Here is a 17,703-nt window from a genome sequence, read left to right on the forward strand (position 1 = left end):
GCTCTTCTGCTCTGCCAGAGGAGGAGTGGGAAAACTTTTGGGCCTCTCTTCTCCTGGTGGCACTAGGTGTCAGTCCCGTACCAGGGGACTTCCCTGACCCAGGCTGTGAGTATCTCGCTGTGTGCTCCTCTGCAATCCATCCAGATCCTCATGGATATCAAATACCAAACGCCTTGTCTCCATGCCAAAACATGTTGCTGCTACTCTAGGGTAAGACTACAAGCAGGTTTAAATGTATACAGTAAAGCAGGCTTAAATGTATAGAGTATTTCTCTATGGATGTGTGCAGGAAAAAAATTCTCCTGAAGGGTACAAACGTGATGAACCCAAGCTGCATTTCTGAAGTCAAGGAACTAGAGACTAAGGAACCAAGGGGGAAAAATGGTAGGTTCCTACTGAAATCGAAGGGGATTTTAGCATTGGCTTCTACAGAAAATAACTCTAGTTGTTGTAGTGAGCTATAACTGCAAGAAAGCTTGAAAGATAATTCTTCAGATTCAGTCTAGGAGACCATGTGTGTGGGTGTGTTTACAGCTATAATTTATCACTCAGTGGTGGAGACCTAGAAGTCCACCAGAGAAAGAAAGGCCCTCCTGTTTGAGGCAGGCCACATGTTTTTCCTGGACAGCAGCAAGAGGGATCAATGAACCCACAGGAGAGAAGATCTAACACGCAGCTGAGTTGTGAAGCTTGGAGGATGCTCCTTCTTGCGGTCCCTTTTACAAGTTCTACTTGGAGCTATGTGTGGTCCAGCCCTGACTTCATTTCCCAGTACAGCATTACTTGCTTGGTTAAAAAGACTTTTTTGGGGGAAGAACTCTTGCAGTTTCTTCCTCACAACCAGCATTACCTTACCTTACATGTCCTCTTGAAATGTATTGAACTAATCAATGAGTTTTTAAAAATATCTATCTGGAATGCAATATATTTGTTCAATAAATCTCTATCTTCTCTGTGAGCAAAAATTAGCATCATTAATCCTACTTTACAAACCGGGAAGCTGAAACACAAAGAGGCAAAGTAATCTAACAGAGACAGTCAGACCACAAAATATAACTAGGTTCCTTGTGTCCAGTGCAGGTCACACAGCTGGAGGCTATCTCAGTGGCCAAAGCCCAGCTCACAAACATCCCTCTTCCAAAAGACCTGACCTTACATATCTGGCTAGATTAGAAAAATAAAGAACAAATATCAAAGGCCAAATTCCAGCCTCATTCAAACATACTCAATTGAGTGTTCATGCAGCAGAGGTTAACACTTGCAATTATTTTTATGGGCAATATTTTTTACCATAGGATTTGTGGCATACAAAGGCATGACTTCTCAAGCAGTTTCAATAATTGTGTTATATTTAACGGTACCAAATAAAAACATAGCAGTTGGATCAATATTATATCCATATTTTATTCCATAAATAAACTCCATTGGTTTGTAAGCGGGTTGTTTTTACTTCCAAAATGTACAAATAAAGATTTAAATATTTTTGGAGGAAACACTACAGATGGTTTTAGTTCTGCAGTTTTGATGCAAGCATGCTTCTTGGCACCACTTCTTAATATGCCATTTCTATATATTCTTAATGGTCACAGAAGTGGAGTAAAATATATATTACAGTGAAAAACATGAAAAACAGTGTTATAATCAAATTTTTAAATATTACTCTTTAACAGGTAAGCTTGCTATGTAGATTCACTATATAAACAGGAATAGAGTTCCTCAGAGCGCTAAAATATAGGTCCCTGTTGGTATGTTAAGTATTAATGTGAAACTGCTGCTTCTATGATTATGTGGTAATGCTATTTCAGCTTGTTTCTAAACATAACAAATAATGATATTCATTTTTCTTTACTTCAAGGATTTAACTCACAGGAAATCAATCAATAGAATACTTCAAGAAATAAGTTTTCCAGGTCTTATAAACCCAGTTCTATTGCTACAGAGACATAGAGTTTTTAAAAGATTAAGATAAATAATAACACTGTAATTCAGTATTTGTATTAAAAATTCTTAAAATTATTTCCTCTGGGTAAACTGACCAAAAGGTGATGCTCTGAAATAGCTGTGTTCCCTTTTAGACTGTTTTTGATTACTTGAAAGTCGCCTTACAATTTCAGTTGAAATATAAATGACCTTTCTTTTTATAAAGACCCAAAGATAGGAAAAATACCTCCAGGTAATTGAGATAACAGTAAATTTTATGGCTTATCTAGCAGTCAAAGACATTCAAGATCCAATTAGGACGATGGGCAAGAGAATCCTTTGTCACTCTGTGTTTCTTTGAAGGAGCTGGTCCAGTAATTGCTAGGAAAAAAAATGCAAAACAGCCTTAAGATACCGTTAAAATACATGAGGCGGCTATAACTGGGGTTACCAAAGAAGAGTTACCAAACTCGATTTGGCATTCACAGTAAATCCTTACCTTTTTAAAGATCTCAACACGCAGTCTGTTGCTCTGGATGATGATCCGTTTCTGTTTTTCTTCTTGTTTCTTTTTTACTTCAGGTAAGTTGTCATAAATCCTGGAATGAATTTAGAAAGTGAACTTCAGACATCATCCCTGGGACTCACAAATAATTTGGTTTTCCTATAGGAAATGTTTGCCTTCAATGCAATACTTGTCATTTATGGACATCTCTAAGTACTTGAATCAGATTTATGGCACGGGGATTATAAATTATTAACAGTAATGTTTTTATATAAAATCTGACTTGTTGGAAAACACTAAAATTAGGATTTTGAATGAAAAAATAAAGAAAGAGACTGGATCAGGTTATCTCAAAGCAGCAGCATAATCCTGGAGTAGCTTCTAATGAGCTCAGTGGAGTTGGTTTCAATTTATAGCAATATAATTCAAACCAGAATCTAGCCTGTACACTTTTTTTGTATTTATGTCACAAAACTAATACCAAGCAGTTATTTTCAAGTATTTTTCTAAAATATAAGAAAACCATCATTATAAGACTGTAGACTGTTAACATTTTTTCACTGTCATTAGGAACCCTTTTTACCAAGGAGAACATAATCCGTCCATTTTAAAAATAATGTGAGTTACCCTCAGAAAGGTGACTTCTGGTCTGATCTTTTTCCATTGAAATGAATGATAAAATTCCCCAGGGTTTGAAAAGATTGTTGGACCTTGCTTCGCAGCAGTCCTGTGCTTTGCATGCATACAAAGCCTGTTTAATTCTGGTTTTTCCTCATAATATTTTGCAATACCAAGTTCTTGAAGCAACCTGTTTTGGCTGGAGATTGTATTTTGGAGAAGAGAAATGGGACATATCTTGAGCACTCTTAAACCCGGGGTGAATGCTGCACAGCAGCCCTGTGAAGCTTTCCTTGCTGTAAAGGACGGCATGAGCTGGAATGCAGTTAAAGGTCAGACACCACATTTCTAATTGTTTGCTGTAATTCTCACACTACGTGCCATCATCAGGATGGAAAAAAAACCCCAAAGTGACCCTACTGCTTACATTTTTGAAGGTTCAGCATGAGGTACCTCTCAGGGACTTAGTTTTCACACCACGGGTACCCCAGGCTGTCTGAAACTGCTAGAAAAAGGATGCTGAAAGGGCAGGGCTGACTCAAATCTACCAAACTCATACAGCAGAAGAAAACCACGAGCATTGCACAAAAGCACGGCAAGCAGCGTGACGGACCAACTCTCCAGCGTATGAAGATGACGCGTAAATACGCTGCCTTAGGCGTGAGATGGCAGCGATTCGCAGCGAACTCTAAAGCGAAGCCATTTGTACCTTTTGGATCTCATATGCATCTCCTTCTCCGGAATGAACCTTTCCTTTGGTTTGAAGAGGTTGTCTAGAAGAGAGAAAATAAAGTTAATATTGGAGGAATCCGTGTTTACTGAAATTTTAAGTGCCACGTTACATGTAGTCATGATTTGATATTTCTGATTAAATTCTCCGTAGGTCAACGGGAAGGCATGTAACAACTTCATCCGGAGCTGACTTAGCTCCCAAAGCTGCCCTACAGAAAAGGGAGGGGAAGGATGGAGAAGATGGATAAGACCCATAGCAACCAGCTTCACTGGGGAGCTCATTTATTTTAAATGCGTATGACTTTTGTCATTGTCACATGCAGTTGTGTGCAACCTTTATTCAGACCACGAATGAGCAAAGGTTGCTGCTGTATCAAGCGTCCTGTTTTCCCCATGTACAGGCAATTGCACCTGCGCGCACCGGCCGCATCTTCAGAGATGATTGTTGGGAACTTGGTCTGGTATGGCCATTTCTGATTCAATTAACACCTGTTTTGCAGGGCTGTGAATAATTATGCTGAGCGTTAGGAGGAAGAAAATTATATTACTCTTTCCTGACCAAATATAAAGATATCTGTGATGATAATTCCAATCAGCATTTCCCCGGATATGGGAAAATAATTACCGATCTTAGTGGTCGGTGAGTCTCAGGAACAGGTAATTTTAACACCTTCCTTGCAAAAATGGTTTCTGAATGGAAAGGAATGGTGTTTGTACACGGCGGAAAGCCAGTAAACACATAATCCGAACCGATTCTCGATGAAGGTGACCGTGTCTAACTATGTTTGTCAGGGAGAGGAGGGAGGAGAGGACTGCTGCCTGCACAGCTACATTATTTAGATTTACACCAGGACAACGGAAGAAAAAGTGGGGAGACGGGGCAGGACCCCCCTCCGTACGGCAGGACACATCCAGGGGAGGGGAAGGACCATCCCTGCGGTGCACGAGCTGCCGCGCTGAGGCACACGGGAGACGTGGATAGTGGCAACTTGAGCTTCCCAGTTGAGGCGTAGGAAAGAAACGGTTTTACGTTCTGGTCTCTGAAGACAAGGACGACCGGAGCGTTGCCTACGCCCAGCCAGGTCCAGGCGGTTTCCCCGGGGCACTGAGGACCAGGGGTGTGATGCCCTGTGTAGTCACAGCAACCTGAACCTCAAAGGTACTTGCCAGTAGCTTTGCAGAACGTACGTATAAGATAAATGTATGTGCAAACTTTTAAGCCCTTCCATTTTCCAAGGAAGTTTAGAAGACATAATATATGTCACAGCAGGCACCGCATCGGCCTCTTTCTGCTGCCTCACCGAAGAGACAAAATACAATAATCAAGGCCGAGAAGTAAATACAGAGAATAACTCGTTCCAGAACTGGCCCTGAGGAGACCCGGCGACCACTGCCCAGGAGAAGACCCCTTCCCCACCAGGTTTGCTTCCCTGCTGTTTAAGACACCAAATGTTTTGGGGATATTTATGGGAAATGTCTTAGCGGCCAAACAGCCCCGAGCAGCTTACAGGGCTACACCTAGAGGCAAAGCCGCACTCGGATTGCCGTCTCTCTCGGGAAAACGCTACACCTCCTTTGAGATCACTGTTGTATATCCACGTAAAAATAAAAGGCAGCTTTGCAGCAGTACCTATTCTGAACTGGTACAGTTTTCAAAACACAAACTGAGAAAGGAGGGGAGGCTGCAAAGCCTCCTCTGCCCAAGGACTAGCTTTTCTCCACTCAGCAGTTGTCTACACTTAATCATCCTTATTAAATCTTCAGCACACAGAAGCAACATGCTCAATTTGCTAGGAAAATATCATTTGCCTTTTATTTATTAGTGTTTTTATCTTCATTTACACGTTCATTAACTTAAAAAGAATAAACACTTGGATGCTATTGCTGTCCAAATAACCCTGAAACTCAAGGGAGCAGGTTGTCTGTGACCCAGATGGTGCTGGCAAAGGATTAGGGTCCAAGGTCACTGAATTTCTGGGACCAGTATGGATCCCAGCACACTTCAGCACAGCCTCAGCATCGTCCCTTTCTGCTCGGGGCTGCACACTTCATGCTGACAGCTCAGGGCTGCGGGATGCCCCCCTTCCCGCAAGGCACGTCCTCTAACCCGAGAGCATCCCGGGGCACTGGAGACAACACCCCAGCAGCAGCCTGCACTGCCTGCTCCCAGCCCTCCATAGTAGGTCAGGGCAGACCTCCCTCAAGTCGCGATGGGACCAGACAGCACGACTGGCAAGCACGGAGCCCCAGGTTTGTATGATTTCCTACGCACTGTCAGCGACATCCGCTCGCACTTTCCGGCTTTTAATCCAGCGATTCTCAGATGTAGGATTTCTGGAACAAAACTAAATATTTTAGAGATCCCCTTGGTTTGTTTGGGTTTTTTGGGTGTTTTCTGGTTTTGTTTTTTTTTTTTCCCCCTAAATAAAAGCTGTTAATGACACATTAACGTTTCCAGACCCCTGTGCCTAGCCACCAGAACATGCAAGGGATTAAAAACCCAGCCGGGGACCTGCAGGTCTGCGACCTGTCTTGTAAACAGCGTGACAAGCTAATCTGTGTTTTTTCTGTGAGACAGGCTGTCCTCCGTGCCAGCGGCTGGGAAGCACTGCAGAGGCAGAGCGCTGTGCGGGTGCTGGAGCGTACGGCTCTTCCCCCAAAATAGTCTTCTCCTGATGGCACAGAAACAGTCTTGAAGGGCATCAGATCCATCCCTGCCCGCGATCCTGCTGGGAACTATGTATGTGGCCGTGCGGGTGGCTCTGAAGGGAAGGATTAAAAAGGGACGCTGGGGAAAATCTGCCAAGAAAAGAAGTACTTCTACCTTAGTTATAAAAATACCCTTTGTGAAGCAGCTTGGAGTCAAAAAGTTAACAGTTAGGGGTAACCATTCATGTAGTATCTCTTGGCTCACTCTCAGGCCACTATGTATAAGGAAAAAAGTCACGTGCAAGCATCAAGCAGGCATAAGACTAATCCTCGATGTTTTTTCGGATTAGAATTCAAAAATTAACTGAAAAATAAGTAAAATTGGTACAAATGAGAAAAATAAAAATCATACGTGCATTTAAATATTTGCTAGTATTCAATACCAAGAAGAAAACGTATTTCAAAGAGGGAGAGCAACACACATCCAGAGCTGCCAAACCTGTCAAACACATCACGAAGACCTGAATTAACATTCTTTTCTACCAAGCGAAGATCAAAGTGGAGCATAAGGTGGACAATTCCCCAGGTTGATAGTCTTGAAAATTGCATCTTATCAAAGTTCCTCATCAAATTTCATCACCTTGTATTACTTTTGGATAAAACTATTCTGAAGGATAGAATGGAAGGGATTTGAAAGCAGACATTCAGCATTTCCAGTGACGCACCGCAGTTAAAAAAAAGTATAGCCAGATAGGCACACAACACTTCATTGGCTTTTTATTCAAACGTTGTGAAACTACTGAGCTTCTGGTGTTTACACCAACACTGTGTGCGACAGCGCTCTGAATCTCCAGAGCGGGAGAAAGAAGCCAATTCAGCAAGTTGCAAATGAAGGTAAATGGGTCGTTACTGTAATATATTTTACCCAATGCTAAACTGCACTTCAGACAGGATGAGTAACTTTCCTGCTCTGGAAGTTAGTAAATGTTTAGACAGAGAACAGATAAAATGATTGTGTTGGAAACGTCCCCTGACTTCCTACTTACCACTAAATCACTGAAACACTTAAAAAAGAAAAAGAGTGGCAAAATTTATCAGAGGCTAAACTCTGCCCATCAGAATATGCATACATTTTCCTTTAACATGAATGTGAATTCTCAAAGTTTGTTAGCAGCTAAGATGTGGTTTTAAGGATGTGTTGCCAGTCCCTGAAAAGCAAAGCACTGATAGCGGTGGTTCTCTGATTAAACTGCTTTTTTACTGAGCTGAAAAAATAATTCACCAAAAGCCCATTCGCCCAGAGAAGTCCTAAGATAGAAAGGATATTTTAAACATTGCTTTTTGAAATCAATAGCTCCCTAAAAAATAAATTAGCCTTGATTCTAAGATAAATGTCAAGGTGGCATTCAGCATAGCATGCCCGTAGCACCTCACTGGGAATTCATCCAGAGAATATAAACTAGTGCCTACACCCATGGGCGCCGCCCAAACTTTTGCACATTGTATGTCAATGACTTCATGCAATGAACTACTTCAGCTGCAGTCAACAGATGAGGTTTTGGTATTATTTATAAAAAATGCAACAAGCCCGTTAATTAAAGGTTTGATGGACTTTCTGCTCATCTCATAGAAATGCTGAAGCTCAAAAGTGGTCCTTCACCCAAGAGGACCCACAGGAAGGTGGATCATGGGCTTTCCAGCTGCTCAGGTCTGTCCTACGCTGGCTATTGAGACTTTTGATCCTCCTTAATATTTTAATCTTAACAGTGGAAAACGTCATTGGTATTTTGAAAAAAGCTGTAAAGTATACAGGTTTATGAAAAAACTTTCATACTAAATTAATTTTGGGCGTGATGCAGGAGATTTCAGTCCCCTCTGTCCACGTGATACTTGAACATTCATGGATTTCATCCAGAAAACAAAGTAATCAGCATCTCACCTGGCCTTTCTAAATCATCCTTGTTTGATTAGAACATGTAATCTTGAAAAGCATAAAATTTCTTTTAAAAAATAGCAATGAATGAAGGAGGTATGACAGATCTTGGTAAATTCATCAAAAGATTAATTTAATCTTTGGTAAAATTTGCACCAGCTTCTTAATCCCGACTTCTTTAGTTTCAGTTTCTAAACATGTGAAATCACACCTTTTACTCCTCGATTAAAAAGTCCATCATCAAAAATTCAGTTTTCTATCTGGCTACTTCAAGACTCCAATTAAATTATCCCCCAACAAAATGACTGAACTTTGTGAGTCACCCATCACAAGGCATATATTGTTTCAGCATTGTCATCATTGACACAGAAATCTCTTCATACTTGAAAATTTTCCAATTTATTGCCACCTTTCTTGCACAGAGGCTGGTTATCTCCTCCCTTGGCAAAGACGCGGGCATGGAGGGGATGTGCCGGTCACCCCATTCACTATGTCACCTCCTCCCTTGTCACCACAGCAAGTCTGAGCATCAGGTTCCCGAGGGACCACATCACGCGCCGCTGGCGCCCTGCAATGTGCTGTCGCGTTTAGCTGACTCACAGGCACTGCGCTAATCAATACGATGAATAATAATATCATAAAAATAGGTCATTCCTCTTCCTAATTCAATTACCTGACTGCAGCTTAGTCTTTGTTCAGTGCTGTCAGCCTTAACCGAGAGGCCAGGTGCCAACAGGATCAGTTGCACTACTGCCAGCTATGAATTTCAACGAGGAAAAGAAACCTGAGAAATGACACAACTGAAGTCACACATGAGCAGAGACAGACTGGTGGCTGCAAAAATCTCATCAGCCACCAATGGCATCTGACAACCACAGGGATGCGTGTTAGCAGCTGCGGGATTTTCTGGCTGCACAATTAATTGCAAATTTTCGTATTGCCGTCTTCTCCTCTCTCTACAGTCCAGCTGAAACCTGCCTGGCGCAGAGCTGCTCAAGAAACCAACCCCTTGAAAACACAAACAAACAAACAGCAATCCTCCCCCTCCAGGCTTTTGCAGTTACAACAAAGCGTTTTGGAAAGGTTTAGAAGCATGACTGAGGAGGTATAAACCTGTTTCCAGAATATTACTAAAGATAGAGGATTTGGATACAAAGACAGCGGGCACCACGGTAGGGGTTGAATGGTAACGTTCAACTTGTATTGCCGTTTCCAGTGAACCTCCACCCTCCCGAAGGAAAGGAAATGGAAGGTATGAAAAACCATATGTGCCTGAGAAATTTTTTTTAAACCTCTGAAAGTGCTTGTGTACACTAAGATCACAAGGCTGTTCATTATGCAGATTTAAAGGCCTATAAACAGCTGGTAGTCCTGTCACTGAAGTAATTACATTACGGTTTTCGAGATTTAAATCCGGTTATTTGAACATTGTCTCTATTCAGTTCGTCACAGTGGGATCTCTAATTTGTTCGACATAGTCAACAGCAGAGTAGTCTATCTTGGACTAATTAGCACTCTCGAAATTTAGCAGTACACATTACACAGCACAAAGGCGAGCGTGAGAGTTGCAGGTTCTCTGCCTTCAAAGTGCTCTTGTGATGATAAAATCTTCTGCAGGATAAACATTTTCATTTTTCTAAGATTACTTTCAGCATTTTGTAAAATCCTGCTCATGAATTACAATTAAAAATGGTAAACAACTTGAATTTTTGGAGGATGAAAAGGTAAATGGAAACTGCACAGATGTCGGTATTTATACGGAAACGATGTTGATTGCCAATTATTTCTTTCTCCTACAAGAAACTCAAGTTGTAACAACACTGTCAAAACCCTGGAAAACTGTGCTAGCTAATAATTTCATTTTGGCAATAAAGATGCTTTAGTCTGATAGAATAATCTCAGGTGGAGAAAAATCTCTGAAGGTCATTGCTCTTTCTTCTGGCTGAAAATTATTTTATTGAAAGAAAAGCTGCAAGTCCAGAGAGAACAAGCTTATATGAGAGATATAATTGCAGCAAACTTGTCAAGCTCAGAGGGAAACACCTCTCCCCCTCCTGTGTCACCTTCCCGTGCAGGCACGGATGTGGACGTGGGGATCTGGGCCAGGGAATGTCCTCTGGTGTCGGAAAACTAATCAGATAACTCTTGTTATTGCCAGTGCTTGCAGCAAGTCTGTCTGCAGTGACCTGCTCTGCGAGCACCTCGGGGTTGCACAGAGAAACTCTACTCCCACCCAGTCACAGATGCACTTTTAATCCGTCCTTGGGGTCACTGTGAAAATTAAACTCATCAGCCAACCTGCTCTTACAAAAAGACCGTTGGAAAATGTATGAGGGTATGCTGTCAAGGAGCCCTGTGAACCTCCGAGCCATAAAGACCTCTATCTGCACAAATCCCGAAGGCATCGGGGAATAGAAAAAAACATTTGAGGCCGCACCTCAAATCCTGTGTTCAGTGTTGGGCCCCTCACTCCAAGAAGGATGTTGAGGTGCTGGAGCGTGTCCAGAGAAGGGCAACGGAGCTGGGGAGGGGTCTGGAGCACAAGTCTGATGAGGAGCGGCTGAGGGAACTGGGGGTGTTCAGTCTGGAGAAGAGGAGGCTGAGGGGAGCCCTCATCGCTCTCTACAACTACCTGAGAGGGGGTTGTGGTGAGGTGGGGGTTGGTCTCTTCTCCCAAGTAACAAGCGATAAGACAAGAGGAAACATCCTCAAGTTGTGCCAGGGGAGGTTTAGGTCAGATATTAGGAAAAATGTCTTTATGGAGAGAGTGGTCAAGCACTGGAACAGGCTGCCCAGGGAGGTGGTGGAGTCACCATCACTGGAGGCGTTCAAAAAAACATGTGGACGTGGCACTTCAGGACATGGTTTAGTGGTCATGGGGGTGTTGGGTTGGTGGTTGGACTTGATGATCCTAAAGGTCTTTCCCAACCTTAATGATTCTGTGATTCTGTGATAAAAGAGGAAACTAACAGACTGAAAAAAGCAACCACAAGGTCACACCCTGAAGCCTAGAGCTGCTATCAATACGACGCTGTATACTTAAGCAAATTTCCAGGTCATCATTTTACTTTCTTGAGTTCTTCATTTCAAATGCTGTTTCAGTGTGTGTTGCTGTGAAAGAGCAGTCGGCTTCCTGAGACCGAGAAACCTGCAGGCGGGCTGCATTTGGCAGAGGGTCTTTTAAGACCAGCAGGGAGAAGAGGAGAACCATTAGTGCTAGTACCGAATAAAATACCAAAGGCTACGGTTACGTGGCAAAGCAACTGCTCTGTGTGAACGGAAGTGTTCGGTGCCCAGTTCCCTTGACTTTAACCGAGGTCTCACACCAGTTTTGGCCTTTACAAGTGACTGCAACAGGCAGAGGCTTCCAGATGACCCCAGGGATGTACACGGTGACGTAGGGCAGGTCTGTGCGCTCTGCTGCTGCCCAGTGCACGCCGGGCAGCTGGACCGTACTCTGGAAAGCGATGCTTGTGATAACACAAGACTGAGCCTCAGCCACCAGCCCCTGTCTCCAGCTTTGGTGGCACAGTCAGCTGCTCCTGGACCACAAGCAACTCACAACCAGATACAGCCAGAGATGCGGGTGGCATTCAGGACTTTCTCGGTTTGGACCTACAGACACACCTTAGGATATTTTTCCTTTTCTGGGCGCTTTGTGCCCTGCATAAATCCCAGGCTCTCTGCCCCTTGCAAAGCTGGCTCTGGAATAGCCAGGGATGAACCCTGCCACGGCTCCTTTGCTCAGCCAGCGTTGGCTGGCAGGCGGCTTTTGGTGTCATCGGTGCACGCGTGCGGTACACGAGCAGCCTGGGAGCTCTTTTTGGGAAGGGCATGGTCTCGCGGCACCCGCAGAAGCGCGAGGCTGGTGCCAGGGAAGGCGGTGCTGCTCTCCTCCCTCACCACCGCCCACCCCCCCGCGCCTCCCCCGCGCCAGCTCATCCGACCACAGCACCGTTTGACGAGCGAGGTCAGTCGTTTGACCTGATAAATCCCAAAGAGGGAATCCTGATTAAAAAAAAAAATAATAATAAATTAACAAGCAGCCTCTTCTAGATCCAGCTGACATACGGGGCACGGGTGGCCCACGCGCGGCGACAGGGCAGGCGGTGACGCCGCTGCTTGTGCCCGCAGCCTCCCTTGCGCCAGGTATGATGTGAGATGGCATCCTCAGGTCACCGGGACTTTGAAGTCCACTTCCATCTCAGTAAATGAAACTGTGCTTGCATCCCCTACCTGGACTACAGCTGCATTTTCATTTCATTTTACTTTTATTTCCTGGAACATGAGATAAAGTCCTTCCTTGCCTTAAAAGCACATTTTAGATGCTGAAATGGCTTTTCCAGAGAATACAGAATAACGACGGCAACAAATGATAACGTCTCTTCCTTCCAGCTTCGGGGGCAGGCAGAAGGGAAGGAGAAGGCTGTGACCCCAGTGTCACCAGCAGAGCCATCAGAAGGACACTGGCAGCCGGGGCCCTTGGTGAGCACGAGGGGGAAGCCCTTGTCTCCTCCGCAGGGCTGGTAACTAGAAAAGTTTGGGAGCATCTGTAGGAGACAAAGTTCCCCCACTCTGGGACTCGTTAGTGATAGTAATCCTCCTGCACAATAGCATCCACCAGAAGAAGTCTTAAAATACCAATTATCAGGACTCAGAGCGAATTAAATATGCTCAGTACACTCCTACACAGTCCTCTGAACTGCAGCCTACACAGTTGTGCTTTATCAGGAGCATAGGATTTCCAGTATTAATTACAGTTATGCTTAAACAGCAGACATGTCACGCTTCTGTTATTATAAAAACATCAAGGTCTCACAAAGAAAAATTACATGTGGCTACGTGAAGGCAGATGAGTTACAGAAAATAAAGATTCTCTTTAGACAAATTTATCTTTAATGACCAACCGCTAAAAGAGGGAAATAGTAATTTACTTGAATAATTAATGAATATATTTCAATATTATGCTTTTATTACTCTTTAAATAAGCGTAAAAATAATCTTTAATTATGATTTAAGGAGAAATAGATTTAACCTTTCTTTTCTTTTTTTCTTTTTTTTTTTTTTTTTTGTAAAGTATTTGCAGAGTGGTTTGGGGGACTTTACCAAAGGGGGAGATATTTGCCACTTCTTCTAAGATATATGACAAACTGCCTGCTGGGAGGGCTTGCTGGTGCTGGTGCAGAGCCCCCAACACCACAGGGCAGCACGGCCCTGAGGGATCTGAACCCAAGTAAATTAACATGGATAATTGAAGTGGATTAATTTTATTGAGTCTTTAAAATATAATTTTTATGTATATATATATGTAATGTGACGCTGTCACAGCACAACGAACAGCACCGATGTAGCAAGAGCAATTGGTACTCTCGGATGCAAAGCATGCCAAGAGCCCCGAGATGGGGACTGTGCCCAGATTTCCTGCACCCAATCTCATTCCCCAGGAAGCAAAAAACATATATGTGTTTCCAAGTGCTGTGGACATCAAAGATTTTCTTCCCCGCTTCCTCTGGGTGACCCATCTAGTTGTTTAATGTTTTCAATTGATTTACTTTTCAGTAGAATAATGTGTCTTCAAAGAGCCACAGATTTAAAACCAAAATGTAAAGAGGAATGCCAGTCAATCAAATTAATCTTTTTCTTTAGTCAACTGAATTAAGTAACAGCCAGATGGCAATTAAAGAAAAAAAGAAAGAAAAAGAAAAAGAATTTGTTTAACATCTTGCACCTAGATACTATTTACAGAGGTGCTATTGGGAGGGAGCTGTGATGGAGCTTCTCAGAAAGAACCACTTTACTCTCTGGATACTGAGTCTGTTTACCACCAGGGTAATAAACCAGCCTAATCAACTCGAGTTAGGAAATGACAGAGTTTAGATGCATTGGTTTAGCAGCATCGCATACAGCTGCTGGGCAGACAAGTGTTCTTTGACAGCTAGCCCACTGCTGCGGGCTTCGTGAGCCAAGTGGCAAGTCCACACCTGAAGCTGCTGAGAAGACCGGGCTGGGACTCCTACTCCCAAATCCCGCCTGTCTCCCTACCTGTCACTTCGCTCCCCAAACTGGTCTTTCTGTGAGCTGTGGGAGGTATGAAATGCCACTTATTAGTATCACCTCTACAACTAGCAGCAACTTGCACTATGCTGAAGAACACAACCGCATGCGAAAATGACAAAAGGTCCCCAAGGAAGTCTCCTCCTGCTGCCACAGACATCGGAAAACACCTCATCCCCACTAACCCACCTCTGCGCTTCGGAGACTTTCTGCTTTGAGCGTTAGGACGGACGCCGGAGCGCCGGCGGGGTGAAACAGGAGCAGCGGGTCTCATCTTTTTTCACAAAGTTCATATGGAAATACTATAGACGTGGCAAGATTTCAAAGACGGCTCCAGGCCAATTTAACTTACCACTGAGTGGGTGAGGAATGGTGTACTGCTTCTTTTTGCTTGAAGTGGATGTTGAGGAAAGCTTGCGGCCAGCCGCTCCTCGGTTGCTCGCGGGAGCGTCGCTCTGCTGGGCTTTCCTCAGCTGGACCATATGTTCAAGCTTCTTCAGCCGTTCTTGCGAACGGGAGATGAACTGAGGCCTGTGGATTTCTAGCGCTTCCTAAACGAAACAGAAAAACCGCGTCGTTTTGAAAGAATTCAAAGGAAGAAAAAAAGGCGATGTGCCTGTAACTAAGAGATTGTCAATGAAAATGATTGCTTGCTCGTACAAAAGTTAGCAAGCTGCCTTCCTATCTGTCTTTACTTCCTTTGACTGTTAGAACGCTGCCTTGGTATGGAATGCCCAGATAAGACAAAGGAGAATTTCTGAAAAACCCCCAACTTTCGGAAAGCATATCCAAAAGGTTTTGAATTACATATTTTTATAAGTTAGCCAAATTCAAGTTCTTGATGCTTTGCCTGTTTCCTTGTCTCACCCCGTCGCCGAAGCAGCTCGTCACTGACAGTTCACAAACTTTCCTGTTTATTTAGATTGTCACGCAGATCTATTTATGGGTGATCCAGAAAGAAGATGCTTTCCAGTCAAAGGCTGCTTCAACATTTAGGAATGTCTTAGGACAGAAGACGGGAGCAGAGGTTGGTCCGCAACATGCGCCGGAGGAGAAGGCAGGAAAGCACGTCTGGGGCTTGTTATCAACCTGGGGTCATGTCCGTACCCACGGCTGCTGCTCGTTGTACTGGATGTCATCATGCACATCTGGGAAATACGCAGTTTCGAGGTGCAATTTCAAAAGTGTCTTTGGGAAATTTGTAACTCTCCAAACTTTTACCATGTTCCTCTATAGGAATGGCAAGTGGGGCTTAGAATGGGGAGCTTTTACAGCCAGACAGCCAAGCAAAGCTTATGCAAGCTACCAAAACTTCACTGGGAAGGAGAAAAATCAAGGAAATGCAAGCTTCTGCCCTCAGCTGCTTCCCAGGAAGCAAACACCACCCACGGAAAAAAAAAAAAAAAGGGAAAAAAAAGAAAAATAATAATTAAAATATCAATCCCCGTATTAGCAACAACAGTAACAACACATGGATATTTTACCCGCAGCGTCTGCGGGGCTGGAGGAGTTTGCTCAGGCTGGGAGCCGGTTTCTGGCCAGGTGGGCACGTCGTTTTTCTCACGCGTGGCATCTGGCGAGCGAGCTGTGGGTAGCGTTACCCTGCTGGCTCGCTCCCGCCCGTCCTCCTCCTTGCGCTCCTTTATTTTGTCACTTGGACCGCAGAATTCATAATCACCTTCGAGAGATTTAAAAGTTCGTTAAGAGTGCATGGTTAATTTTTTATTGGGTTCTCCACCTCATTAGACATAGAGGGCAATTTCTGAAATAAGAATGCCGAGGTACTATTAATAGGCCTCATTAAGCAGAATAGATCAAATCTAATCATAGGTGCTACTCACTGCCCCGTGACACCCAGAGTATCTCTCACATTAAGCCAGACACCACATCGAAGCATAATTAAACCGCTTGGATGCTTAGCTCTGTCTGCTGGTATTCGCTTCCCAAAAGCAAGACGCTTCGGTAACGGTTCCATCACGGAAAGCAAAGGCCATCACGTGGCGACTGGCAGTTTGAGTTCATTTCAATTTACTGCACGTATTGTAGGAAATAACTTATTGTTATGGACCTTCATCGCGTATCATTTCTCTTTGACCATACTGAGGCTTTCATAAACACTACTCTTGTTTTTTTCTTTGCTGGTAACATGGTTTGCTTTCTATCATTTCTGTATATTCATTAGCCAGTGGAATGACTCCACAAAAAAACCCCACACAAACGATAAAAGGTTAATATATATTATAGCATGTTATCATGAAAGCCGTCAATTCACAAAGTCCTCCATCGAGAACAAAAAGATTATTTTCTACACTTGTAATTATGCTTTAATGCTCTATGACTGATACTCCCTGCACGAATTAGGACCAAAAGAGGCTATGTGCTCAAAAATCAGAGTTGACAAGATTCTCATTTAGAGGACAGAATTAATCCAAAATAACAAAGGAACGTCAGAAGAGCTCCATATTTTGAAAAGTCACATTGAAGTAGTTCTTCCTTGCCAAATGATTTGATTTCTAGAACTAAATATCTGGGAATAAAGCCCATTACTGTTTTATTTCAATTTTTGGTTACAACAAACTTAAAATATTTTCCTCTTTGTGACATATTGTACATATTATATTGTACTTTAAAAAAATTAAAATGATCTGTGTTGGGTACATTTGCCTTATAAAAGCCTGAACTGTATTTCCTCCCTAATACTGTTCTTATTAACATTTTGGAAAAAATCTTGAAACCTGTGAACATGAAATTAAACTCCTCGATAAGCCAGGTTTACAGAGGTGATGATTAACTTTATCTTTGCTAGATCTCAGTGGATGCTTCACTGCTGTAACACTAAGTCACTTGCAGTTAGTGAAATGGCATGATTTAACTTCAGGCACTGAAAGCAGAATGTAGGCTTCTCTCGTCTAAATGGGTGTTACGTTCAGTAGCTTTATAGTCAGTAACAAAAAACTTTTGTCTACCTGCCTACAAAAAATCTGCAAGAAAAAATGCTGTAAGAAAAAAGGCTGTATGACCATTATAGCATTTTTAAGGTGTTCTTGGAGGAAATTTCTCACAAATCTATTTTTAGTTTATTTTACTATAAATAAACTAAATCTAATCTTTATTTTACTATAATAATTTTTTATTTTACTATAAATAAACTAATCTATTTTTATTTTACTATACTAGCTAAATTAATCTACCGTATATATCAGTTGTCTTCTGCAAAAGTACCTTATGCATGAATACAGCTGCTTGTGTCATCTCCATTTTAGCTATGTGAATAAATGTTGGAAGTAACACA

General features: G+C 42.8%; 1 protein-coding gene across 1 annotated transcript in view; it reads right to left on the bottom strand.

The window, feature by feature from the left end:
- Window positions 1-1,397: 1,397 nt before the first annotated feature.
- The window catches only part of LOC104625388 (chromosome unknown open reading frame, human C10orf90), a 68,896-nt gene continuing 52,590 nt past the window's right edge, over window positions 1,398-17,703 (bottom strand). Inside the window, exons 5-9 of the mRNA XM_010293000.1 lie at window positions 15,896-16,089; window positions 14,764-14,962; window positions 3,753-3,816; window positions 2,420-2,519; window positions 1,398-2,301 (exon numbers count right to left, since the gene is read on the bottom strand). Of these exons, the coding sequence (XP_010291302.1) occupies window positions 2,263-2,301; window positions 2,420-2,519; window positions 3,753-3,816; window positions 14,764-14,962; window positions 15,896-16,089 (596 nt within the window). The 3' untranslated portion in view covers window positions 1,398-2,262. The remainder of the gene's footprint in view (window positions 2,302-2,419; window positions 2,520-3,752; window positions 3,817-14,763; window positions 14,963-15,895; window positions 16,090-17,703) is intronic.

Source organism: Phaethon lepturus, unplaced genomic scaffold, assembly GCF_000687285.1.
Source record: "Phaethon lepturus isolate BGI_N335 unplaced genomic scaffold, ASM68728v1 scaffold8698, whole genome shotgun sequence".
In the NCBI taxonomy this organism is placed as follows: Eukaryota; Metazoa; Chordata; class Aves; order Phaethontiformes; family Phaethontidae; genus Phaethon; species Phaethon lepturus.